The 26,129-nt window shown below is 42.8% G+C and overlaps 1 protein-coding gene across 1 annotated transcript in view; it reads left to right on the plus strand.

Moving 5' to 3' along the window:
- LOC105758559 (sucrase-isomaltase, intestinal-like) overlaps positions 1-26,129 on the plus strand; it is a 60,973-nt gene that overhangs the window by 6,900 nt on the left and 27,944 nt on the right. Inside the window, exons 5-12 of the mRNA XM_072920003.1 lie at positions 6,585-6,753; positions 7,367-7,463; positions 8,500-8,612; positions 16,628-16,753; positions 18,126-18,257; positions 24,285-24,398; positions 24,510-24,626; positions 24,707-24,791. Coding sequence (XP_072776104.1) covers positions 6,585-6,753; positions 7,367-7,463; positions 8,500-8,612; positions 16,628-16,753; positions 18,126-18,257; positions 24,285-24,398; positions 24,510-24,626; positions 24,707-24,791 — 953 coding nt within the window. The remainder of the gene's footprint in view (positions 1-6,584; positions 6,754-7,366; positions 7,464-8,499; positions 8,613-16,627; positions 16,754-18,125; positions 18,258-24,284; positions 24,399-24,509; positions 24,627-24,706; positions 24,792-26,129) is intronic.

Raw genomic sequence — 26,129 nt, forward strand, 5'->3', positions numbered from 1 at the left:
AACTCAGGCTCCATGTAATCACAGTAACAGGGGAAAGGAATAAACTGTGTGAGGGGAGAGACATTAACAGCTGATTGCAAACCTCAAGCAGAGCCAGGAGCAAGAATAAAAGGCCAAGTCCTGCTACATTTTCAGTTTGCTCCAAGCTGATCAGTTGACAGCTGCTGCTTTGCCTGCATGGGGCGAAAATCAGACAGAGTCATGTAGGGAGATGATCCAGGTGCTGCTGGGACCAGGAGCTCTTGGGCCGCCTCCTTTTGTCATCTCAGTAATGCCTCTTGGCTTATTCCTCCTTACTTTTCTCCTTCTCATCCATTGCTGTCCTGTTCTCTGTCCCATCCCATCCTGCCTCCTTCTGCTCTGCTTTTCTCCCTCTCCAAGGCTCCTGCTGTTTTGCCACTAGCCAGGGATGGTCGTTTTCTGTGCCAGTAGCTATCCAAAGCCATGGGGGCAAAGAGGTGCCATGTCCACACATTCACTAGGGAGGTGGAAAGGGGATCAGATGAGACACAGCAAAGCTTCTGCTCCTGTCCAGACGTCAGGTTTTTCTGTTTTTCATGAGAAAACTAGACACCTGCATCTGATTTAAGGCTGCAAGTCACAGTTGTGAACTATGAGGGACAGGGACTAGGGCATGAATCTCCTGGGCCAGGGAAGAAGCTCCCAATCTACCATCATTGTTGGGCAGTGGGGGCTGCAGGGAGCTTCTTTTTACTCCCGTCGTGCTTGGAAAATAACTGGGCAAAATTGCTGTGGTCAGTGAAAAAATGTTTTGTCAAAAGATTTGCTTTAGTTTAGTAAATCCTTGCTTAGATATCCTGGTTGATCTTGCAGCTCTAATGGAAAACTGTCCTATTGCTGGCCAGGGCCCTACATTAGTAAAAACAGGAGAGAAACTCCTGTGTTGTAATAAGGCAGGTGAGCAAGGTAAACAGCCTGTGAGGTGTCTGTGGCACACATTCAGGTTCAGTGCTGTTCTCCTTGCTGCTCTGCCACACTAACAGCAACTGCTGGATGAGGCAGTATCAAGTGAGAGCATGAAGGCTCCAAGAAAGCGGAGATTTTCTTAGGAACAGAGAGTGAAAGGCTGGGAAGTGATAAATAACAAACACATGCTTGATTTGCAGTGTGTGATTTCTCTGTGGGACTCATTGCCCCAGGGCAGCAATGGCACAGGAGGCCTAGCAGGATACACATTCAGGCATTATAAAAAATATCATCTGTAGGAAAATAAAACCCCCAAATACTTTTGTCTCCATGCTTCACAACATCAGTTAATTCTATGAAAACAGCCAGAAACTTCCTCCGTAAGCAGATTATTGCAAGACTGGCTCTGAGTGACATCTTCTGCCTTCCTTTGTGATTTGTGATATCTGGTCTGGGCCATTGCTGAAGACCGGCTGCAGAGGGATGGACAACTGATTTGATTCTCCACTTTAATTTCCTGACTTTTCATTCATGATGTCACAAAAATAATGGAAGGTAGAACATTTTTTTTACAAGTCAGATAGGGACTACTTTCTATTAAGGATTTGGAATACTTTGTTTGCTATTGCACTTGGGAATATACTGCACAAATAACCAAAAGGTAATCTAGATTTCCCCTAATTTCCGAAAGGGCTGCTGTAGAGTTCAGCTGCCTTTTTTTATTTTTAGCACAGACACCACTTACCACGAAGGTGTTTTTACCTAGGCAAGGCTATTAGAATGATTTATAATGCAATTGTCATAACTGCGGTTTTGCCGAAAGCAAGGGGAGGAAATTGTATGCATCATGGGTAGAATGGGTTTGTTCCTACTTTGTAAGAGCCATTAGTTTAGTCTTCTAATCATTAAGATTTCTGTTACCTTGGCAAGAAATACTGTAGGTATATCACTTACCCAAAGTGTTTTTCAAAGCAAAAATGAAGCATTGTATATCCAAGGAGTTATAGGACATTTCCTGACATCACAACAATGAATACAGTAGAAGTAGAGCAGAAATGTGTCAATAACTGTAAATATACTCTGCACTTCTTTTTTTTATATAAATGCCATGTTTGTGGAAAATTTGTTCATTACTCCCCCTGATTTTCTCCACCTACTTGACAAATCACCTTTAAAGTAAGATAAACATATAAAAAATCAGTCTTGGTGAACCTTCTGCACGCCAGTGGTGTCCAAAGACTTACAGCTAATAAGGAGTACAACTGTTGTGAAACAGTGTTATGGTTTAACCCCAGCCAGTAGCCAAGCACCCCACAACTGCCTGCTCACTCCTGCCTGAAAGATGGAGAGAACTGGAAGGGTAAAAGTGAGAAAACTCATGGGTTGAGACAAGAACAGTTTAATAACAGGAAAAAAATTGTACTAGTAGTAGTAGTAATAATAATAATAATAATGTAATTAAAAGGAAGTAACAGAGAGAAAAATAAAACCCAAGAAAGAAAAGTGATGTAAATGGCAACAATTACTCTCCACCATCTGACTGATGCCTTCCAGTCCCTGAGCAGCAGTCTCCCAGCCAACCTTCCTGCTGGTGTTAATGCTCAGCATGATGCCATATAGTATGGGATATCCCTTGAGGCCAACTATCCCAGCTGTGTCCCCTCCCTGCTACTTGTGCACTCCCAGCCTCCTTGCTGGTGGGGTAGTGTAAGGAGCAGCAAAGCCCTGTTGTGCTCTGTTAAGAACTGCTCAGCAGTAACTAAAGCATCTCTGAATTATCAACAGCTTCCAGCGCAAATCCAGAACATCACTCCATACCAGCTACTATGAACAAGGTTAGCTCCAGCCAAAACCAGCAGTCAGTGGAAGTATTTTTAGTAATCTGAGATCTGGACTCCTTAGGTGATGCTCCTCAGCAGCTCGAGTGTGTTGAGTCAATCAGTATATTTGAGGTTCATTTGAGAATAGGGTATGTACTCCTTCCTCCCTAAGGTGCTTTAGTACTTTATGAGCAGCCTGTGCATACTGTGGTAGGCCAGGCCCTCTGGAAGGATGCACCCAGCTTTGCCAGGAGGCTTAGACCCCCTTTTTGGATAGCTGTGGGAAGTTACAACTAAATTTGCACACAGATAATATACAGGGTGGTCTGGAGGCCAAGAAAAGCAGATGTTATAGTGGACATTTTCTCCAAGGAACAGAGTGGACCAGTTCTTTTACAACTTCAGTTAACAAGCTCAGTTCTCCAGGATTCCTTGCAACAATAAGGAAAAAAAAAGACCAAACCTCTCCCAACTTAAAGTTATTTTTGAATGTCCAGATAATGCACGATGTCTATCCTGTTTCCCAAATCTCTTAATTCCAGTGGTTTTGTAAGACCACCTTCAGAAGGGCCACCAGAAGACCACTTCAGAAGTGCTGGTTGCTCACAGCAGGTGAATCAGTGCTTTGAGCCATGGCACACACTGCAGTCATTGGCCTGCAATAAACCTCAACAGAGTCGTTGTTCAAAGAGGTAAATCATCACGTCCAGTTTGTATTACAAAGGACTGATGATTGCACTCCTGAAAAGAATCTTGTACAGCCTTTTAGTCATCCCCCTCAAACACTGTGACAATGTTAGTTATGAACTACACCTTCAACATGAGCAGGATGTTTTATCTATCTGGCCACGCACCTTCCTTTAATACTACTTCCTTGGTCCACTCCAGTTTTGTTTCATCCTGACAGCCAGTGGCTTGACTGCTGGGTGTGAGACTAGTTCCCTTGCTGGCCAAAAGTGTAAATTTTTACAGAGCCCTTTTCAATCTGAGTGATTTTTTTTTTTTCCTGATAAGAGGTTAAAAATTAGAGAGGTTTACTCTTTAGTATAGTGCACTGTGTATGGAAGAAAAGAGCAGCTTTTATCAATCAGACTCCTTGGGCAGGGGATAGCTGATTGTTCAAAGACAATGGGCCAGGCAGATGTGTGTGGGGGCTGGTTTGTATTTCCATAGGCAGGAGTGTTCCTACCACAGACACACTAACAGCTTAAGACTTTCATCAGTAAATGTGACTGCAGCTATTACCTCTTGTGCAAAAAAGAAGGGTACTTGTCTTCACAGACTTTGCCTTGTCTAACTTCTAGCAGAGGTTGCATTTTTGAAAGTGAGCAACTGTTCAGCTTCAGTTGTGTTTTTACATTTTTTAGACCCCTTCTTTTGTCCATGACAGTGGTTTTATGGTTCATCGGACTTTTGGAGGAGAACCATGCAAATTGCTGCAAATATGATGTCATTTTGTGCTCCCTCCTGTTTTGTTCCTTCTATCTGCTTTAAACCAGCAGGAAGGAAGGTAGGAGAAATATGACATTTTCTTTTATTGTATGCAAGAGTTTAAGGAATGGCATATTTTTTTTTTTTTTAAATGATTGCTCCTTGCCAACATCACATGAGCAAACTCATAAAGTAGCAAGACAGCTACCATGGTGTGCTGAGAGCACAAGGACTTGGGAAGTTGCTTGGGGGTGAAGGCAGAGAATAGTGCCAGGGGAAAACCTGTTCATGCTTTCCTTCAGATGGAGAGGACATAATGATGCCCAGAAAAAAAAAAAAAAGACAGTCATTACTAGCCTTTTTATGTCATGGTTGATGCTATATTTAGCACATAGCTATGCTGGCATGCGAGGTCTAGGGAAAGACAAGGCTGATGGGGAGCTGTGCTGGTGGGGGTGGCAGCCCCCAGGGAGCTGAGCCATGGAGGGGTGCAGAGCAGGGCACTGTTGTGACAATGTCATGCAGAGGTAGAGTTGCCTGAAGGAATTAATGAGTCATAAACCAGTTTCTCCACAGCATGTAAAGAGATCTTGAGGCAGAGGGCCTGTTCCTAGGGTTGTCATTTGCACCACCCCAGTGACCCTCCTGGTCAGGGAGGGGACTTTCTGAGCTGAAGTAATATTTTAAGGAAGTAATACTTTAATGCCATGATAACACTAAGAGTTCTCATGATGGGAAATGTCCATGCTATAATGTGGGTACCACAAATGTACAAAGCCTCATGTCCTCTGAACAGACATCATGGGGAGAGCTCAATGACTTAGGACAGATATTTAAACTGTTTCAAAAGCATTTTCCCTCTGGCATAGTTTGAGATTTTCTTAACCCTGCTCATAGCAGTGACCCTTCTTGTCTTGGCACAGAGCAGAGCTGTGTGACATTTTCCTTTGGGCAGGAATATAGCTCCAGAACCTATCCCTATTCCTGCACAGCAACTGCTTCTTGCAGAAAGGCCTCTATTTGTCAAGGACTGGATCTAATTCTCAGGGATGTCTTGTATGCATAACCCTCCTGAAAGAAAACAATTTTATTCAATACTGCATGTAGGTGGAGATGATGGAAAGGAGGAAGGGAGGGGCTCCTGCTGGCAAAGAAACCAAATCAAGAGTTATATACAAATTCTTACTTCTTCTATTTGTAAGAAAGGACAATTAGACTTTTAAAAAACACAGAGATCCTTTAGTACCTGTGTGTGACTTTGGATTTGTCCAGGAAAATATGGGGATAGTTTGTGCCTGAGTCTTGCATGGAGAAGCAAGGTAGTGCCTTAAGCATCCCCATGAGCAGCCATCCTTGCAGCCTCGTGGGGAGAGCCTGCCAGTGTGGTGGGAGCAGTGGTGCCTCCCAGCAGCAGGGACTTGTCCCCAGGCAGGGGTGCTGGTGGCACAGGTGGCAGGCCACTCACCAGAGTGCTCTTCTCATGAGGGCAGAGCTGCTCCCCACCAACACAACCCGTCTCCCATTTCTCTGATTTACCAGTCAATTTGATCAACCATTTAATTTTGTCAAAATCATTGACACAGAACATTAAAAGGAGTATTATGCCACTTCTGTGCTCTATGGCTTGGGCTCATTTACTTTAATTAGCTGTAACAAATTCATGGTTAAACAAGGCTCGAGAGGGTGCTATCTAAATGAGCTATTCATGGCATACACATGACCATTAACAAAACACTTCTCCACAGCTTGGCTGTGTTCTCCCCCATCTAACTTGCAGCTCATTATAGCTCTAGAGGTAGGAAACAGAATGTAGCACCTAATTAAAATGTGAGCCTGTGTCCACAGATGATTGAATAGAAATAAATGCATTAAGCTGGTGAGAGAAGCAGGAGAGAGTCATCACAGTAAACACATCTTGTTCAAGCAGAGTCTGGAGAAAACTATACCTCTATTTTAAGGCGCCTGCATGAAGTTGGGAGTATTTGGGTCCTGATACAGCAAACCATTAAAAAAAGTTGATAACATATCTGTTGTTCTCATTAAGTATTCTGAACTCCACTGTGTAATAACAATTTTTAGCCTTTCACATTGGTTGTCATAGAAATAGCATAAGCAACCACTTATTTTGATAATAAATTTATAGTCTGTCTTCTGTTGTTTTAGTTGCTCTTTTCAAAAATTATATTGGTGCATTTTCTTTGCACAAGTAGATGAGATATCTTCAACCATTGCAAGACGAATTTAATGTGTTAGGTTAAGCACTTTAGACGCATGCATAGAATTTAATGGATTTTTAATACTGTTATTCTCCAAAATATATAAAAAGTGTAAATAGCCCAACATGAACATAAAATAATACCTTCCAAAGAGAAGCCAGCTAATCCTGTCTCCCTCTGTTTATCACAGGTGGGACAGTCCCCTGGTTGATCTGTTTTTCTCCAACCAGTTCCTTGAGATCACCACCACTGTGCCATCCACTTCTGTGTATGGGTTTGGTGAACATGAGCACCCGACCTTCAAGCACAACATGGACTTTGTTACCTATGGAATGTATGCCAGGGACCAGCCACCAACGGTAATTCACTCTGTGCAACACTTTGTCCTAGTTTGTGTCACCAGAAGGGGGTGGCAAACATGGAATGTCACAAGCTTTGCAGGTATCATCAGTTTTAATTAAAGACTAAGCCACAAATTGTTTTGAGGGAACTTTGAAAGCTTTTATCAGAACCTTTCTCACAGTGCAGTTTTCAGGAAAAAGTATATTGTGTGCCAAGATCCTGGTCAGGAGAGCTTTGCATTTCATGCTTGGATCAATCCATGTTCATCCAAACAAGCTGGACTCCAGCAGGACTCATTAGATATTTGGCTGAATTGGAGTCAGTGGTTGATGAGTCTGTTTGAACTAGAAAAGTGAGTCTTACTCATGTAATTTTGAAGGGTTTAGCAGAATATCAAAAGGTTTAACTAGGAAGGTCTAAAACATTCCTTTGTGATAAGGGAGAAAAAAAAATACTCTTTTCTGTCAATTTGACTTCACACCAATTTAGATGAAAAAATCCCCAAGCTTTCAAAATAAGTCTCTAACTATGAATGAATTTACTTCTTTGTCTGTACATATATATCTACCTGACAAAAGCTATGAAAAATAGCAAAGTCAAGCCATTCTTCATGTGTTGTTTATGTTTCAGTCATTTGCCAACCTCTATGGAGTTCACCCTTTCTACATGTGCGTAGAACCAGACTCCAGTGCCCACGGTGTTCTCCTTCTGAACGCCAATGCACAAGGTAAAAAGATATCTGGATTCCCTATATGGACTGCATATAGAAATATGATAGATTAGTAAGTATAAAATACTGTTTTACTGACTGCTTTTTCAATGTGGTACAAATATGAATGACTGCATGGCTAATTAAGCTTCCAGGACGAATAGATTTTTCAAAGATTTTTCAAAGGGTTTTCAGTAGAATGAATTTTTAACAAGGAATTTGGGCATTTTTAGGCATTTTCAGGGAAAATGCATTCTTAACATTTTTTATGAAAATAGATGCAAATAGAGGGAAAGAAGAAGGTGGAAGAATTTCCTCTGAGATTGGCATAACAAAAATCAAATCAGTTTAGGTTTGTACTGTATTCTATCTTTGGAGAATAGTTTTCTATGTTGCCATGGTCACCTTTCTGCATTATTCTAGTGGTATAATTTCGGAAAAGGGGAATCTTCACTTAGTCTATAAAATCAGTTTCCCCTGGCAGGCAATGACTTTCAATAAGATTACAACAGCATAGAGGAACCCTAAACACAAACTTGTTGATCCTCTGTATAAATATGAAACTTAGACAAATGGATCTCTGCAATCTACTCTGTGTGGGTTTCTGTGATGTATTGCTGCACAATGCCGATCTGAAAGCAGAGATTACAGAAACACTGGACAATGGCCTGCCTACCTGCAGGCCCTGTTTGCTCATCCAGTTGTGCCCACAAGGTGCACGGAAGAGCCCAGCGTGCACAAACTAGGATGGATAGGATAGACTAGAATATTTCAGTTGGAATGGACATCAAACACACTTGTAGTACAACTGCCTGAACACGTCAAGGCTGAGAAAAAGCTAACATGTTGTTAAGGCATTGTCCAAATGCCTCTTATATACTGACAGGCTTGGGGCATCAACAACATCTCTAGGAAGCCTGTTCCTGCATTTGTCCACCCTCAGTAAAGAAATGCCTCCTAATGTTGAGTCTCAACCTCCCCTGATACATTCTTGACCTATTCCTGTGTATAGTGCAGAGTTGGTTTGTGCTGAGGGCCTTTTTTCCCCTTTTAGATGTTACTCTGTCTCCAAACCCATCTTTAACTTTCCGCACTATTGGAGGGATCCTCGACTTCTATCTCTTCATGGGACCAACTCCTGAGAACGTGGTTCAGCAATACACTGAGGTCAGTAGAAAAGTGCACATGGAGCAGTGCCGTGTAACACAGTCAGTGTCTGGTAGTATTAGTGGGTAGTGCAGCCAGAGCTTTGTCCTGATCCGTTTGTACAAAGCTGCAGCTTCAGATCCATGGGAAAACCGCCGTGTGCTTGAGCATCTGTGAACAGTCTCAGATTGTCTCAGGCAGGCTGGGTGTTCAGTGCACATCTCCAGCCTCTCCTGCAATATGCCAGGATGGGATGCACTAAAGGGATGCAATGATTAGAAAGGTATCTGTCCAAGCTACTCCTCTCTGGGTTGTCACAGTTTTATAGTCTTTGCTGTATGACATGACTGCATTTTGACACTGCAGGCCAAATAAGCAAACTAGGCAGAGCACAGATGGGAATGTCTGGGAACTTCACATATGCTGGATTTCAGAGATATTGAATGGACTTTAAAGTCTTCAAGGCTTTATTTGCCAGTAGAATAGTTTGCTGATGTTGGAGCCATCAGGCTGTTTATTACTAATGAAAACCCATATAATTGCATTGGAGAGCATGGATGTATAACACTGCATTTACTGCTGACTCACTGAGTGTAACTACTTGCTGTCCAATTGCTGAATGTTTCCCAGACACATGCACATGACTGTTTTGGAAGTGTACATGCAATTCTTCTCTAGTGAGGACTGTGCAGAAAAAAGTAGCAGATAATATGCTTTTTCTGGTCATCAAATGATGCTTCAACTGGGCCTTTCCACAGAAAATTGCCAGCTCAGATGCAAGCTGTGCATGTAAAGAAATTGGCATCAAACCTAAGAGTGTGGAGCAAAGCTGGAGTAAGCATGTGAGAAGTGGGGGGTCACTGTGCAGACCCTGAGGATTAGGCTGCAACTGGAAGGCTGAACAGGGTAGGGCATTCCAGAGCCAGGCATTCAGAGCTCACAGCAAGATGTGCATGTGCTCTGCCTTTCCTCATGCCAGTCCTCAAAGGGGCCTGAGCTTTGATCTTCAGCAAATATTTTGTCTTTTTTGGCTTTTTAAAGCCTCCATATCCTATGCTTGCCTTCTTTTAAAGTGCCTCTATGGGAACAGAAATACTATGGTTTAGAGCAAGGGAAAAAGAGGGTTTAACCCAGAAGGAAAGTATTTCTGGATTCTGGTTTGGTGAAGGAAGGGATAAAACTTGCTCATGCTGCTGTTTTGGGAAGGCTGGAGCTTCTCTGGGGTGGTGGAGTCTGCTAGACCTTCCTTTTCCAAGGAGAGGTTCAGGTGCTACCTCCCAGAGAGGTGAGAGGTTGATGGTGCTCCTCCATGTCCTGGAGCAGGAGCAACTGCTCTGTTGCTTGGAGGTTTCCAGCTCCCTCTGCACATCATCCCCACCCTTTGTCTGCCACGGATTAACCCCAGCTGGCAGCTCAGCCCCACACAGCCACTTGCTCAGCCCCCACAGTGGGGTGGGAGAGAGAACCCAAAGGGTAAAAGTGAGAAAATTCATGGGTTGAGATAAAGAGTTGAATGGGTAAAGCAAAACTGTGCACACAAGCAAAGCAAAACAAGGAATTCATTCACCCGTTCCCAGGAGCAGGAGGGTGTTTAGACTCCCCCAGGAATCAGGGGAATGGCTGAACATGTGACTGTTACTGGGAAAGACAAATGCCATCACTCTGAATATCCAGCTCCCTTTCCTCTTCCCCCAGATTTATGTGCTGAGTATGAAGCCATTTGATATGGAATATCCCTTGGGTCAGTTGGGCTCAGCTGTCCTGGCTGTGTCCCCTCCCAACTCCTTGTGTACCCCCAGCCTCCTCACTGGTGGTGTGGAGTAAGGGGCAAAGAAGGCCTTGACTCTGTGTAAGCACTGCTCAGCAAAATCAACTAACAAATCCAAAACACAGCCCATTCCAGTTACTATATAGAAAATTAACTATATCCCAGCCCAAACCAGCACACAGGATCTCTGATGCCAGTGCCACAGACCAGCAAGCAGGCTGGGATTTTAACTTATATATGGGTAATAAAACCAGCGTGGGGGCGGGTAAAGGGGGGAAAAAAGGAAAGCAACTCTCCCCCAGGCTGGAGCTTTGATCCTCATTTCAAGGGAGTTAGTGCTGCAGTCTGATGGAAATAAGAGTCATGCCTGCTCCTTTTCAAAGTCTTTTACTGGTGTTTGAAGGCAGCATTTCTGTGGCTTAGCAGGTGGTCAGCATCTGAAAATGAGAGAGTTCTCACTCTCCAGCTGATGGGTAGTGGCAGCTCACTTTCCACCCCTGTCTCTGGGAATGGAGCTGGAGCAAAGAAAACAAGGTAAAGGAGAGCTGTGGGCGTCTCCTAATGAGACATGTCATATGCCAGGACAAAAAAATCCTGTTTTGTATTCTCTGCACTTCTGCTCAACTCTCTAGGGAATCTTAAAGAATGTATGTTAGTAATTTCAATGTGAAATAATAACTTCTTCAGTAAACATCCTGAAATTCCAAGGTCAAAATTGTTACAGTTACCATATGATTAGTCTCTAGGGTAATAATTTGACTTTTATGTACAAGATATGTGGGAAGGTGAAGGAGACAGAAACGACTTAATTTTTCAATTGTCTTTTTTGTCACTCTGAGAGGATTTTCCCCATGCAGTCATTGTCATGCTTTAGGGCAAGAGAAGGGGTAGAAAGGAGAAGTGTGACTGATGTCTGCAAGGCACTGCTCAGCAGCATGGCTCTCTGAGCTGTTTTCATGGGTTTCCTCTGGGAATTGGTGTTTTGGGGGCTCCTGGCTGCAGGGGCCCCTGGTTGGACCAGGCTGCACTGCTGCAGAGCTTCTTGGTGGAATAGCACCTGCCTCCCTCCTGAGCAAGTCTGGCCCAGTCACTGCTTTTTGCAGGGGCCACTCATTTTATCTCTCCAGGATGGCCCCACTGGTGTGGCAGGGTGGCCAGGTGCCAGGGGGTGCACAGCTGGTGAGAACAAGGGAGCTGTTTCCAGAGAAAAGTGCTTTACACCTTTCTCAAATGTTTTGTGCCATTGCCTTCAGTATCTGAGCCACCTCTCTGCCTCTGCTATGCTTGTTTCTGTGAGAGGTTTAGGAGCTTAGCTCTGCTCTGTGCTTTCATGTGGCTCCTTCCAAACCAGTGAGTTAGAACAGCTTTGTAACAAAGCTCTTTATTTGGCCTCTGGAGTATGCAAGATTTCCCCACACACCTCTCCAGGCTGTCACCACCACCAGGGTGGACCATGGACTCTTGGCCAGAGCTGCTGGGTCCAGGCTATGCCAGGAGCAGGGCTCTTGGTGCTCTGTGTGGTGATCAGCTGCCTTGCCAGAGTCACCAGCCTCTCTGCATCCTTGGAGTGAGGACAGGTAACAGCAAAAGCTGTGGTGGCCCTGGATGCCAGCCTGGCCAAGGATAATCTCCTTTGAGTGGGCTTCAAGAGTGAGGCAAGGTGTGAGAAGGGAGCAGAGGGTGAATGCTGGCACCTCTGTCCCTCTAGTGTGTGCTGCATGGAGCAGAGGTGAGCTGTAGGATGCATCCTGCCAGTGGCAGCAGAGTGCTACAGCAGTGGCAGCAGCTATGGGGTATGTGCTGGGCCTGGTCCCATGAGAAGGAGGAGCCTCCAGCCCCATTTTTCTGCTCCCTCTCGTCTCTGAGCCCAGCTGTGTGGGGTGTTACTCCTGCCACGTCTAAGGCATCTCCGATTGTCCTGTACAGCTCTCTCTATATGACAGTGATCACATTTTTCTCCTACTGCAGAAGATGTCTGGTGTGCAGAACAGTTACATAACACAAATCTCACTTTTAACAGCAAACACCTCTGTTTGCAGGAGAGTGAGAAAAAGCAGGAACAAGCTAAAGAATTCAAGCTCTGACCTCAGCCTGGCTGAGGCTCTGCAGTCACACCTAATACAAGGCCAACATTGCCAAGACCACTGGTGGCCTTTCAGAACAGACCAACAGTGCACAGCAGTAGTAGACACTCAGGAATGTTAGGGTTCCAAACGCAGATATTTAATAGCTCTTGGGTAAAGGCCATTAATTTGTTCTTTTGTCATAAGTCATCCAATAACAAGCTGTAAGTGAGCATACTATAAGTCTCCTGATTCTATTTTGAGAGAAGACTGCTGGTTGCTTCCTCCTTACAGAAGTGTGGGCTAGTTACAGGTGTAAGGGACCTCAGAGGTCTCTAGTCCACTCTCCTATTAGAGAGGTAACATAGGGAACGTGCTTGTACATAGATCTTATCACAGATGATTCAGTGAATCTTGGAGCTGAGTTTCCCAGGAAGGAATAAACAGCTGATAATTGTTTTGTGCAGCAAAAACCAAGATTTGAAGACCTTGGCATTGAAAATCCTTAATTTTTTTATATTCCTGAGGTGGTGAGCATCTTCTTTATGGTTCAGCAGCTGCAGGGCCTTTCTTCTTGCTCTCCTAAATCAAAGCTTAGCTTCTGCTAACAGACTTTGAGTGAAGGTTGCCCTCTAACTGACTGGGTGCCCACAGCACTCAGCTGCTTGCCTTAGTCATAGCAGATGAGCTGGATACAGATATGTGGGCCATAGGAGCACCTGTGGAATTTAGCCATTGTGTATTTAGCCATACAGAAACACTAAATCCAGTGCATTAGCCCACTTGGGTTTTATAGTTTCCTCCTATAACTCCTCTTTGAAGAAAGGGAGTTGAAGCAAATACCAAGCTTCAGAAATCATTTTGTGTGGCTAATTAGGGTGTAAGATTAGCAATCTGCATTGTGGGACATCTCAGCTCCTTTGTGAGCACGGAAAAGAGTACCTCTCTCCAGCCTCTGTGATATGTAGGCATAACTCGGCATCTGTCTCTCTCTCATCAAAGTCTTTGGTCATAGTTTTAACAGAATAGAATCCTGATTTACTCTATAGAATTTATAACCTAGTACATGTCATTGATGCTCATATTAATATCATTACTTGTCCAATAATCCAACACAGGGAAAATGAATACAGATCACCTGCTCCCTAGACACAGATTTTATCTTTTAGATGTACTTGTTTCCACTGAACTTCATTCTTACCACAAAGTGTTTCCAGGGTACCTCCTTGATACATCAGCTCTCAGGTGGCTCTGAAAAAAGTGAAAACAAATATACAATGCTAAGTTATGTAAACATGGAAAAACTAACAGTGATTTATTAAACATCAGGAGTTATTTAAGAAGCAAGTACAGGAAGAATTCTGGAACAGAAAATAGGATCTTTGTTTTTTTTTACTGTTTCTGCACTACCATATCTTTGTGCTTTTTGTTTTCCCCTTCATTTTGGATACCACATGTGTTTGCTGTTTCTAGGTTTTCCTCCTTCAGTTCCCCTGCCATAACCCATCTACCTTTTCTGATTCTATGGGAGTCAATTTTGCCAAGCAGGTTTTCTCTGGCTGCTGCACTTTCTGATCATTTGTATGCAGAATGCAATCTATATGAATTAACTAGATCCTAAATATATATCAACTCCAACTTGAGTCTTCAGGTTTGCAAAATTACATTCCTGCCTCTGCTGATCCATCTGTGAGTGGGCACCATATGTCAGTTACTTTATCAGGAAGCTTCAGGGGGATCCATTAGAGAGAGTCCACAGCATAATTATAAAAAAGAACATTTGTTTTCCCAGCTGCCCTGTTTTCATCCTTCCTTTTCAAATATTCTGCTGGTTTCAATTAAACTCACCATAGATGCACCAGCCTGGTAAACCTAGAGAACTAATTGCTTAAAAAACTTAATATCTTCCTTGCAAGGTAGATATTTTTCTGTTGGTTCAGCTGTAATCCAAAACTCCTCAAGGGATGCTGTCACAAAATACTGTCTCACTCTGTGGTCCAGAATGACACAGCCCCATCCCATAAGGGTGAGCAGGTGAACCCCAGCAAACCCCAGTGATGGGAACATGCCCTTTTGGAAGGGCTCTGACTGACACACCAGTGGCCACAGCTCCACCTCCAGCCCCACTGCTTTCCACCTGCACGTTTGATAGGACGGGGGGATGAAGCCAGTCCCCATCTAACTCTTGAAATGCATGGCACTGCAATGTCCCAGACTGACAATTAGTCAGTCTTCCTGGAAATGTCCTCCCCAGGCAGGAGTGGCCTGGGGAATCACAGGACCCAGAGCAGAGCTGCTCAGCAGTGCCCACTGCCTCTGCCCAGGCCGGTTCCCCCTTTCCCATTTCCCAGCCTGCTTGGGAGGAGGCAGCAGATGCCATGCAGACATCCTGCCAGGGCACAGGGCTCTGCATTGTGCTGCAGGATTAATATTTATCAGCCAGTTTTCCCTATTTCTCTTGTCCAAGATGAGAAGCCTGTGCACAAAGTATTTTATTTCATTAGGGAGTTCTTTTGTTTTGGTCTGTTTTTTTAACCTTGTTTGTAGAGGTCATTCTCTGTTTCCACTAGAGAAAGCAAGGGCAAAATATGTGTCTGCTTTAGGAGCACAAAATGGTGGGTTCACAAAGCTCATCCTGCAGCCTTTGCTGGTCTAAAACAAGCTCTGCTGCCTCCTCAGATGAATTTATCCTTGACATGGTGAGTGTGGATGTGACAGAGAAGAAGACTTCTGAGGCAGTGCCCTGAGGCTTGCCATGCTGTGCTGGACACTTTGGTGCTGGCTCACAAGGTGTCTGGGAGATTGTCCTGAGCATTCACACCCCATTCAGCTCTCCACAGAAAACCCCAGCAGAGTTTGAAAGATGGTCTGGATGATCAGATATGTCCAGACATGCTTTCCCAGGTCAGACTCTTCCGAGAGAAAATCCCATAGGAAAGTGTGCCTTCATGCAATGCATCTCCAGAGAGCTTAGCAACGCAATAGACACAGACTGCCAGATGAGCCTTGTTTTATTTATTTAAAGTAGATGGGCTTTAGCTGCCAATATGTGGGTTTTTTTGGTTTTCACTTTTCAGCATAATTACCTTACTATGGATATCCACAAGGAAGTAAAGGAGGAACCATTATTTAGCCAAAGGGGGACAATACCTGCAGCTGATTAACAAGTCATGGGTGCTTACTAGCTACTAGATTTTCATGTATTGCCAGCAAAGGTGTTAGAAATAAAAATCAAAGGTTAGCTTTACTGGATTTAACTGAAGTAAGGACTTCAGGAGCTGTCCCCAGAAAACACTGGTGTGTGCTAATGAGACAAAGCCAGACTTCAGCTTATTTGTAGAACAGACACATCGTAATTGCCCACTGCTCATCCCAGGTTACCACAGCAGCTCTCATCGGGGGAAGCAGAGCAGGATGACTTGCTTCCTTCCCTTACTTGCTCTCAATGGACTTTCCTCATGCTATTTACAGATGGATTACATTCAGGCAGTGGAAATCAAATATTTATAAAATTATATTTAACTCATTACGTTGTGTTTCGGTTGAGAATTTCAGGATCAAACAGTAACTCTGGCCTGGAGGAGGGTTGTCAGTGCCTGGCAGCACAAGGCTGTGGGCCAGCAATAACAGTAGTCAGCCACAAGTAACTGAGTTTCATCAGGTTGGTATGTAAATATGATTAAAACTTCAGAGAGCTCAAATAAAAATCAGACTCTTGATAAGTTAGTTCAGCTGCATGTGGCAGGAGAAGTTTGCAAAGCTTATGTTGCTGTGTGTCGTTGGAGATTTGCCTTCTGTTGACCAAGGGGTTTGTGGGCTTGTCGTGGATCAAGTGGCGTGAAGATCCATGCTGGATTTCTGCTGGCACGTGCCCTGTCAGTGAGGGCCCATGCTGCTGTGCAGAGGCTGAGACCACATTTAACATTAGCCTTGCTTTTTTACACCATGTTTCCACTGGGATGTTCTTGGAAGTGATGCTCAGTGCTGGTGTTGTTGGAGTCTCTGTGAGGGGAAAGGATCCACCAGAAGTGCCAAGCATGCTGGGCTGAGAGCCACTTGGAGAAAGGGATGGGTATTTAATGGGGGTGTGATGCCTGTGCCCTGGTCCTTGTGCCTTAAATGATCTGGAAGCCTCTCCTGGTGTTTCAGAATAACTTCTTTTCCTCTCACCCCTTGTGTTTCTGTATTCCTCATTCCTGCTGCAGGCCATTGGACGCCCACACATGCCAGCCTACTGGTCTCTGGGATTCCAGCTCTCCCGCTATGGCTATAACAGCCTTGATGCTTTAAAGGCAACTGTCGATCGCATGAAGCACTATGACATCCCATATGTAAGTATGAATCGTTCACTGTGTGTGCTAATTGTAAAAGTATAATGGAGGGAAAATAATTATCTTACAAAGAGAATTGTAGAATAAAAGAACATTCCTAATCTTATGCAGTGGGTTTGCATGTAATATCTTCATAATGCTTAAAAGGACATTTAAGCTGGTCATGACGTTTAGGTGCTGCTCTTGGCTGCATAGCAGGTGATTTTGGTGTGGATTTGCAGTATGAGGTGCTAGCATTTTAAAAACAAATAATGAAAGCCAAAGTTCTAAAGCAAGGGGCCTCATAATAATTGGGAGCTGGACAGGACAAATGTAGATCTGAACCAATGTGGTTAATCATACATTCTCCCTTTATTATTTATAAGGTGGCAGTTTATATACACTTCAATGTAGTTTACAATTGTGAGAACACTCTCATTGGCAAGCAAACATTGTTTCTCTTTGTCGTAAGGTGGCTAAAGTTTCACACTGCAGACCTATACTAATTCACACCCAGAAAGCCCATTGCTCTGTGCTTACACCTTAACATAATTTCTAACTGCGCCACAGACTAACTTCTAACTGCGCCATAGGCTTCAAAGGCCTCACCGAGGCTCGTATCTGAGGCCTAGGCTGGGGTAGCTCAACCTTCATTCCAAATATAAATTGTGTCCTCTCTCTCTCAGAAATTCTGCTACAAACTTCTGATGCAGATCACTCCAAAATAGTTGCTAAACTACGACTTCTGCATTTTCTTGTAGTCCACTGCTAGGATTGCAATTACATTCTCAGGTTTCATTGCATATGTTAGTTGCCTTTTAGAAATACCGTTGGATACATTCTGATTTCTGTATCAAATACTTCAGTCATAGAATCATAGAATCGTTGGAATTGGAAGGGACCACTAAAGGCCATCTAATCCACCCCCCCTGAAATGAGCAGGAGCATCTTCAACTAAATCAGGTTTCTCAAAGTCCCATCCAACTTAATCTTGAAAGTTTCTAGGGATGGGGCATTTACCATCTACCTTTGTAACCACCTCATTGTAAAAAATTCCTTCCTTATATCTAGTCTGAATCTGCCCTCCTTTAGTTTACAACCATCACCCCTTGTCCTATTGCTACAGACCCTACAAAAGGGTCTGACTCCATCTTTCTTGTAAACCCCCTTCAGGTATCTAAGGCTTCAGTAAGTTCTCCCTGGAGCCTTCCCTCCTCCAGGCTGAACAGCCCTAACTCTCTCAGCCTGTCCTCATAGCAGAGCTGCTCCAGCCCCTCTGATCACTTTTGCGGCCCTCCTCTAGACTTGCTCCAACAGATCCATGTCTTCCCTGTCTGAGAACTCCAGAGCTAGATGAAATATTAATGTAATTTTTTACTTCAAAAATGTTTAGGATGTCCAACATTATGATATTGACTACATGGAACGTCACCTGGACTTTACCTATGATAAAGTGAATTTTGCTGGTCTGCCAGAGTTCATGAAGGAGCTGAAGAAGAACGGAAAGCACAATGTGGTGATTCTGGTAAATTAACGATATTGCTAATTATTTCTCAATTTATAAGAACTGTTCACAGTATAGTCTTCATAGCAGTACCTAGGTGCTAACACATGTATGCTAATGTAGCAGGTTTCCATTTTCTCATATGTTGAGAAGAGCTGAAGAATAATTTCTCACAGATTTAATTTTTAAAAGTGTTGCCTTTATTTGATATCTCTGTACTGGTGTCATCTCTATTCCAAAACATTAATTCTCTGCCACTTTTTCCCCCTCATTTATAAGTAATTTTGCCTCTGAATTGACATGGGATTGCTTTCATGCAATTCTTTCCCTGCAATTAACAAATAAATTTAATACACATACAAAAATAGCTGAATGGTGGAAAAAAATCTATTCCTAATTACTCTGGAATATACTAACTATAATTCATGTTTCCTTGTACTTACTTTTTATCTAAGTTAATGGGAGAGATGATTTCTTGTACGCAAATTTGTGGAAAATGTATGTGGAACCTCTAATCAAAGTTGGCTTATAGCCAAATGAATTATTTGGATACAAGTGAAAATTGGAGTTTTCCATCTTCCCCAGTAAATTTTTCCAGCAAAATTTTCTATTTCTCTCCAGCACTTCCCTGTCCATGTCCTTGTGCCAAAATTACTCTGTCAACATTGCTAAGTTAACCAATGGTGGCGAGGAAACTGGAGAGCAATTTAATAGAAATTTAAGTAAAGATGAAAATAAATTAGGAAATGAAATAAAATCCATTGATAAATTCATAAGATCTTGCTCTCCAGGGTCCCCCAGCAGCTCAGCAGTAGGAGGGCTGCACTCCCCGGAGCAGGCTGCAGTTCGTTCTCCATAACCACTGCGGGCAGGATAGGAGGAAAAGCATTTTAACTTGCAGCAGGACAAATTCAAGGCAAACATTAGGGTACAGCTGCCTGTCTGCAAGGTGAGCTGAGCAACAAAGAGCTGCTGGGGCCAGGGTCCCTCCCCAGGTGGGTGCTGTGAACAGGCCCAACAGATGGATCAGGCGTGGCTCAGGCTGAGCTGACCCACAGCCACAGGGTAAGGAGGAGACAATCCCACAGGGCCCCTCTCAGGACTTTTTGCTGTAACTGTAGATTTGTAACCTGTTTTCTACTTAAATGGTGAGTTTATATCTTTCATTTGGGTACCTCTCTCATAAGGGTACTACCTATTTGTCCTTACCTCCAGCTGCCAGTCTCTCACCCTTCTATTTTCTTTCTTGATACACTGATTCAAGTAAGTGTATTCTCCCTCAGCCTTTCTCTACTTGGCTAAACAAACACATTTACCTACAATTATATTGATGGCTCATGCTTTTAAGGAGACCAGGATTCAGTTAATCCAACTGAATCATGATGGACAGGTCACTAATATTTGGACCCTAAATCAAAGAAGTCCTTTTAAAATAAGGGTCATGTTCCTCTTCTTGTCCTGAGGATCCTGTCAAAGGCTTGTGGAGAGAGAGACTAAACAGCAGAGTCCTGAATTGTGGTACAATTTCTCTTTCACTTGTGCTGGTGTATCTGGAGTCAAAACAAGCACGAGCTACTGCAGTTTTCTCATCTAAAAATCAAATTATCTTGTTAAATAGATAGATTAAGGCAGAAGTGCCTCCTTCCTGCCCTTATTTTTTCCTCGTCGTTTGTTGGGAAGTGTTACATTGTGCTCATGGGCACTCTGTTCCCCCTTCCCCAGGACCCTGTGACTCTGATCAAGATAACCCCGGACCCCTCCTTCCTGCCCTGACAGGGTTGGCGGAGAGCCAGAGCAGCTCTCCCTGCCCAAAGTCTAGATAAACCCCTGACATTTCCTATTTGTCCTCTTTTGCCCTGCTCTCCCCATGGACATGACAGAATAAAGAGCTAAACCGACATATATCGGGGTAAGAGCCTCTTTTGGAAATCTTTGCCATCTCCTGATATTCCTCCCCTCAAAGCCTCGGATCTCTGGGCTAGCTGGATAATTTAGGGGGCTGAGGGGGGGGGAAACATCAGTGAAGTTTGAAATACCACTGAGGATGATGGATTAGTCAGCACCACAGATAGCTATATCAGTGTTTTCTTTTTAATTGGGAGTTTTCTGATAGTTTCTTTAAACATACCTTTTATTTTTTTTGCCTAGTCTTTGCTTTGGTCTACTATTACTCCATTTACTACTAGCACTCTCAAACAAAACCATGCAGCCTAAGTGATCAATTATATATTGATAATGGAAACAGTTAGAAATCAGACCTGACTAGCCTAAGTGATACATACAGTGAATGCTGCTTGCATAGAGCAGTATGCATACAGTGAATGCTGCTTGCTAGCCATTTGTCCCTAAAGATGCCTTCTCCTGAAGGTTCCATTCTGAGAAGCTCAGGGGTGCAGCAGTGAAATCAGTTTTCATCAGTGAAGGTTCAAGGCACAGCGTTTAAATAGTAGCAGATTACTAAGTCACTTTGATGGAGAGAAACTTTAAGACAAAAATAGACCCAAATTAAATGGATACATCATTGTAAATAACTGAGCAGTAGTGAGCACATGTACTGTCAGGACTGATTTCTAACTGTCAGGCAGTTTAGGCTCTCTGTAACCTCAATACTGCTTTAAAAATGATCTCATCTCTTTGAGCTGTAACATTAAAACCACATGCCTATTTATTGGTTTATCTCAAAATAGTTTGCAAAACATTAATATAGGAGCAAAATACCAGGAGTTTGGGGTAGCTCTTCCTATGCACTCTTGCCTTTCAGTAAATACATGGTAGTCAGCTCTTTTTCATCAATGTTGGGAGGTCTCCAGTTGTTTTGCACTTGCTACTGGGTATGAAGCTACAGGCAAGCAGTTGTGCTTTAGTGGGTGAGCTACATTATCTTCTTCCTTAAGAGTTTAACTTCAACAACATTTTTAAAGCCCTTTCAGTTTTTCTGGTGGCACATTTTGCAGCAGTGCAGGGAGGTGTTGCTGTATAGATTCAGCTGTTAGTCAGATGCAAGTAGCATAGCAACTCTTAATTCATGCAGTGAGCTAATGGGAATCCAGATAGGAAGCCTTTCTTTTGTCCTTCAACTAACTTGTAACCAAGGCCTGTCTTCTGCTCTAGTTCTTTAGGCAAGCTTGTGAAAACAGAGTAAAAGCTGAGCCAGTCTGTCCTTCATTGTTTAAAAGTTAATGAGAAGTATAGTTTGCACTGGTACTGAAGTTTTCTATTTTCACTTTATTACAGTTGCTGGTATCTCTGTCAAAATCTGTCTTGTTAGCATTCTTTAGTGATGTAAAATATTCCCCTAAGTTGAGCTGGGAGCTGGAGCGGTTTCATTCCCAAGTGATAGTGGGTGCAATCGAGGCAAGTGTATTCCAGTTGGATACTGAAGAAACAATTTTGTATTTAGATTCCCTTTGGGTAGTGTCAGTAATGGGTGAGTTCCCCAGATAGAGCAGATTGTTGCCTCCCTCATGAGGATTTCAGGAAATGGGCTCTGACTGCAGCCATTTAGTGTCATGGAAAACCTCCAATAAATGGATTTGGGGAATGGGTTCCATCTATCTCATCTCAGACCACTTTGGTCACAAGCAAAGCACTGATCCTGACAGCCAGCAGTACTGACACTGGCAGCCTGCCTGAGGATGTGACCCTGAACTCAGTTGTGTCACCATCACTGTGCTTGCTGGTGCCACACCAGCAGGAGGTCTGCTCCCCATGCTGCACCCAGTGCTGGGAGCCCTCTGTGACTATGGTCACCTTGAGAGTAGCATGGCTCCATTACTGGAGCCTCTTAAGTGCAGCCCTTCTCTCTCCTAATCTCTTTCAGAGGCCACCGCTATTTAGGGGAAATTGTGACTTTGCATGTCAGCACCTGTCATCATCATTGCACTAAATAATTGTGCGTGTTTCAGCTGTGTCAGGACAAATATATTATTTAGAAACAAAGAAGTTTTAAAAACAATGAGTACCTTGAAAAATTATAAACATTTTTACTAAAGAGGATATTTAATGAAAGACCTTGTATACTGTCTATTAGCTTATACTAAAAACAGAAACAGCTAGGAATGACATAAGTGACAAAATGCTTGGAAGTCAAGAGCAACATGCTTATGATTCAAAATAATGCTTGATATCTTTAAGATTTTAAAGCAATTGTGTGAGCTGTAGAGCCAAAAATTTCCAGAGATGAGTTTTTAGGGATGTGCATCAAAATATAAATTTGGGGTGGGGCTGTGGGTGGCAGTGCATCAGTCTGGGTATGTGCTGGGTGCTCACAGGTCTTCAGGCAGTCAGCTGGAGTTGAGGATGCTTGGCACTTCTTCCCCAAAATGCTACAAAGATGAGTGAAGTTTTAACAGGCATGAAACTTCTTCCCCACAAACAACCCTTGCAGGCATGGAGAGGTTTTGTTTTCTTTAGGGCAATACTAAACCTGCATAATGTATTAGATTTATGCTCTGGAACAACCTTTCATCTGAAGGAAACCATAAGTTTGCATTTGGAGTAGCTAATTAAGCTGACTTCTTCTAGCCTTCATGTCCCTTGAGAGACATCTTTACCACAATTATAAAATAGTTATTATAGATGGACAGTTTTCTCTTTTGCAAAGTTGGACTATTGAAAAAGTTAAAAATGTAATGGACATTTATAGTCCTTTTGGAGGTGACACTATAGGTAGATAATTTAAACAAAATTTCAGACTTAAAGTAGGGATTTAGCTGTAGCTTTTGTTGTTGAGGCATGGAGAAATATACTTCCCTTACCTGGCTGTAGTTATCAGAGGGCTCACAAGTAAATGAGGCAATTAATTCAGGTATTTAAATGAGATGTAAAACAAACCTTTACAGCCACTTCCCATTTGAGGTCTGATACTTTTTTCTTCTTAAGACATTTATTAGTTAGACTTCTATCACATTTTGATTAAAGTTCCTTTAAATTATTGCACAAGCTACAACTGAGTGGAAGCATTGTTTCAATTGTGTATTTCTCCATTGTGTTTCATAACTGAAAGATTTTGCCTAAAGCAGAACCTGAGGAAGTAAGATTTTCTAAGAAGAAATTAAAGAATTCCCTTCTAACATGGCTGCAGTCTTTATCTGTTGTAAAAACCACAAAGCAGATAGTTGCTTCCAATTAGGGATGTATTGCAAAGTGCACTTAGTCCTTTTGGTTGCAGCTGACTGCTGGGCAGAGTTGCAGAGTACCTCTTCATTTACTGTCATCTCCAAGTATTCCTAACTTCATTACTTCCCATGTAATGGGAAGCGTGGTGTGTGAGCCTCTACTGTCCCCAGGAGCTGATCAGGCTCTCTTTGTATCAGCTTGGTGGCTACTGATGGTCATCCTGAGGCAGAGGAGTTGTTGGTGTCATTATCACTGGCAGCAGTGAGAGGTGATGACCACCACAAAGAGTGGAAAGGGGCTGGAAGGACAAGCCGTGGGGTGTAAAATGCTGTGGTCTTGGTGCCTGGGGAGAGCAAAGGTGTAAGGCCCCACAGGGAGGTGTGAACTGGGTTTCTCTACATCAGACTGGCATAATGCACATTGGTTTGGAATGGAGGGCTAACAGGGCCCTTTTGAGGTTGGATGTGCCCAGCTCCAAGCCCCTTGAAAAGTTCTTGTTATTCCAGCACTGAGCTGTTGATGCTGAGGCAGCTGGAATAAGGATTGCCTTGGAGGAAACCCAGAGGTGCTCAAGTGTGGGAATGTCCAGCATAGCACCCAGCCACAGCAGAGACCTTGGTGGGGGGAAGTGAAATCTAATGCCTCTCTTAAAATAATTTGAACATAGAAAGTCTCATGAAAATAAACATGAGGGTATTTAGTAATTTCACATGGCTTTTGCCTTGCACAAGAAATACTCATGACATATCCTTAATGACTTTTTCTAAATTATTGTGTGCTCTCAACTCTTATTAAATTTTAATGCTGTTTTCTTCCAGTATTTTTGCAATCAGCATTAAGAACATAATCCTGATTTTTCTAAAATATAAAATAGAAGAGTAATTGTTACTTCTGAGATTTCAATAAAGGAAGGATGATTGTTCTTTTCAGGACCCTTTTGTAACCAAGGATGAGGAGCCAGGCACTTACAGACCTTATGAACTCGGCCAGGAAATGGGAGTGTGGGTGAACAACTCTGATGGTGTGACTCCTGCTCTTGGGCAGGTGAGTCTTTTAATTTTGTGATGCATTTTTGTCTAGTGCTGCCTCAAAAAAATAAAGCAGCAGTGTAATATAAATGGGAAAATAACCAGGATTTACATATGTAACCCCTAGATCTGGCCTCCTGGATATTCCGTGTTTCCTGACTTCACCAACCCCAGGACAGTGGAATGGTGGACCACGTTGTGTCTGGAGTTTAAGGATGTTCTTGACTACGATGGCATCTGGATTGTATGTCTCATTATATCTGCCCTTCCTTCTATGAAAAAAAAGAAAAAAGATTTTCACATGTCTTACTCTCTTTATTAAAGGATATGAATGAGCCGGCCAATTTCATGAGAGGCCAGCTACCTGGATGTGCTGATACTGAAATCAATAACCCTCCTTACACTCCTAGTAAGTATAAGAGAAAAACTTCTTTACCATTAATTATTTATTACTATTACACTATAATGTTTTTCTATTTTATATAACATATTATATTTTATAGTAATAGTAATATTATAATTTCACTGAGGTTTTTTTTTTGTTTGTTTCTTTGGTTTTCTTGTTTGTTTTGTTTTAAACCTGGATAGGCTATATTTTAGGGGGGAGGGGGGAGGGAAAACTATTCCCTCATTTTCCATCTTTCCCTGCCTGTTCTGTATGTTCAGTTACATATTTGTTCAAGACTCCAGTGGCTCAGCTTTCATGGAGTATCAACAACAATCACTTTCCTCTGTCCAAGCTTCTGCTCGTAACAGGACTAGAAAAATGACCTTTCCTGCCATCCTCTTAGCAACTGGTCCACATCAGAAAAAGGGCAAGATACCTATATACTTTAATTCAGCTACAGACTTGTGAAGTAACCCCTGCCACTGCTAGTCTCAGAGATGGGCAGTCTCTGCACTATGACAAGGGAGATGGTGCCTTAGTTTAATGTATTTCCTTTCCCTTAGGAAAGAAATTATCACAGTGTCACTAGAAATGGGCTAAAAATAAGTTTTTAAATGCCTAAGCCTATGGGAAACTTACAGGAATGGGAAAATCTCATCCAGTAGCTGAGTTAATGACAGGCTCATTCCTCCCCAGGAAGCCATGAATACCAATGATTATTGCCAGTGGTGTGGCAGTTAATGCAGCCAACATTTCCCCAGGAAAGCCCAGCTGCCTGAGCAATGTTAATATGCAGTAGGAAGCTGGTACATGAGAGTTGGAGTATTGGCAGTGGAGTATTGGAAATGTCTCTTTTCCCCTTCATGCTTTTGTACTCTCATGAGAATTCTAAATTTTCTTTATTAAATGGCAATTCTTTTTTTTTTTACTTTGAATATAAGAGAAACATAAGCATAAAAAAGCATGACAAACTATTAGAAAGAGATTGTAAATTTTTGAAAGCCGAAGCAGAGCTTTTAATGATGATTTTGGTGTTTGCTCTCTTTGTGGGGTAACCACTGCATACTTACCCTGTGGGTCTTGATCAAAGCCCAGGAACTGATGAGAATTTCCACCTTTGCCTTAAATTACCTTCATTTTGTCAGCCTTCAGAGCTGTATAAAAGATGTGAGACATTGGGTAAATTGGCCAAAAGAGCAGAGCTCCCTTTACATCACAAATAGAGGACTGAGAGTGAACCCAGGCAGGGGCTTCTGAGCCATGCAGCTGAGCTTTGTGAAGATTAGCACTGAGGTCTGAAGGGACTCAAGTCTAGAGGCCTACATGACATGTAAGGACACTGAGAGATACTGAAGACAG

This window comes from Taeniopygia guttata, chromosome 1A, assembly GCF_048771995.1.
Source record: "Taeniopygia guttata chromosome 1A, bTaeGut7.mat, whole genome shotgun sequence".
Lineage (NCBI taxonomy): Eukaryota > Metazoa > Chordata > Aves > Passeriformes > Estrildidae > Taeniopygia > Taeniopygia guttata.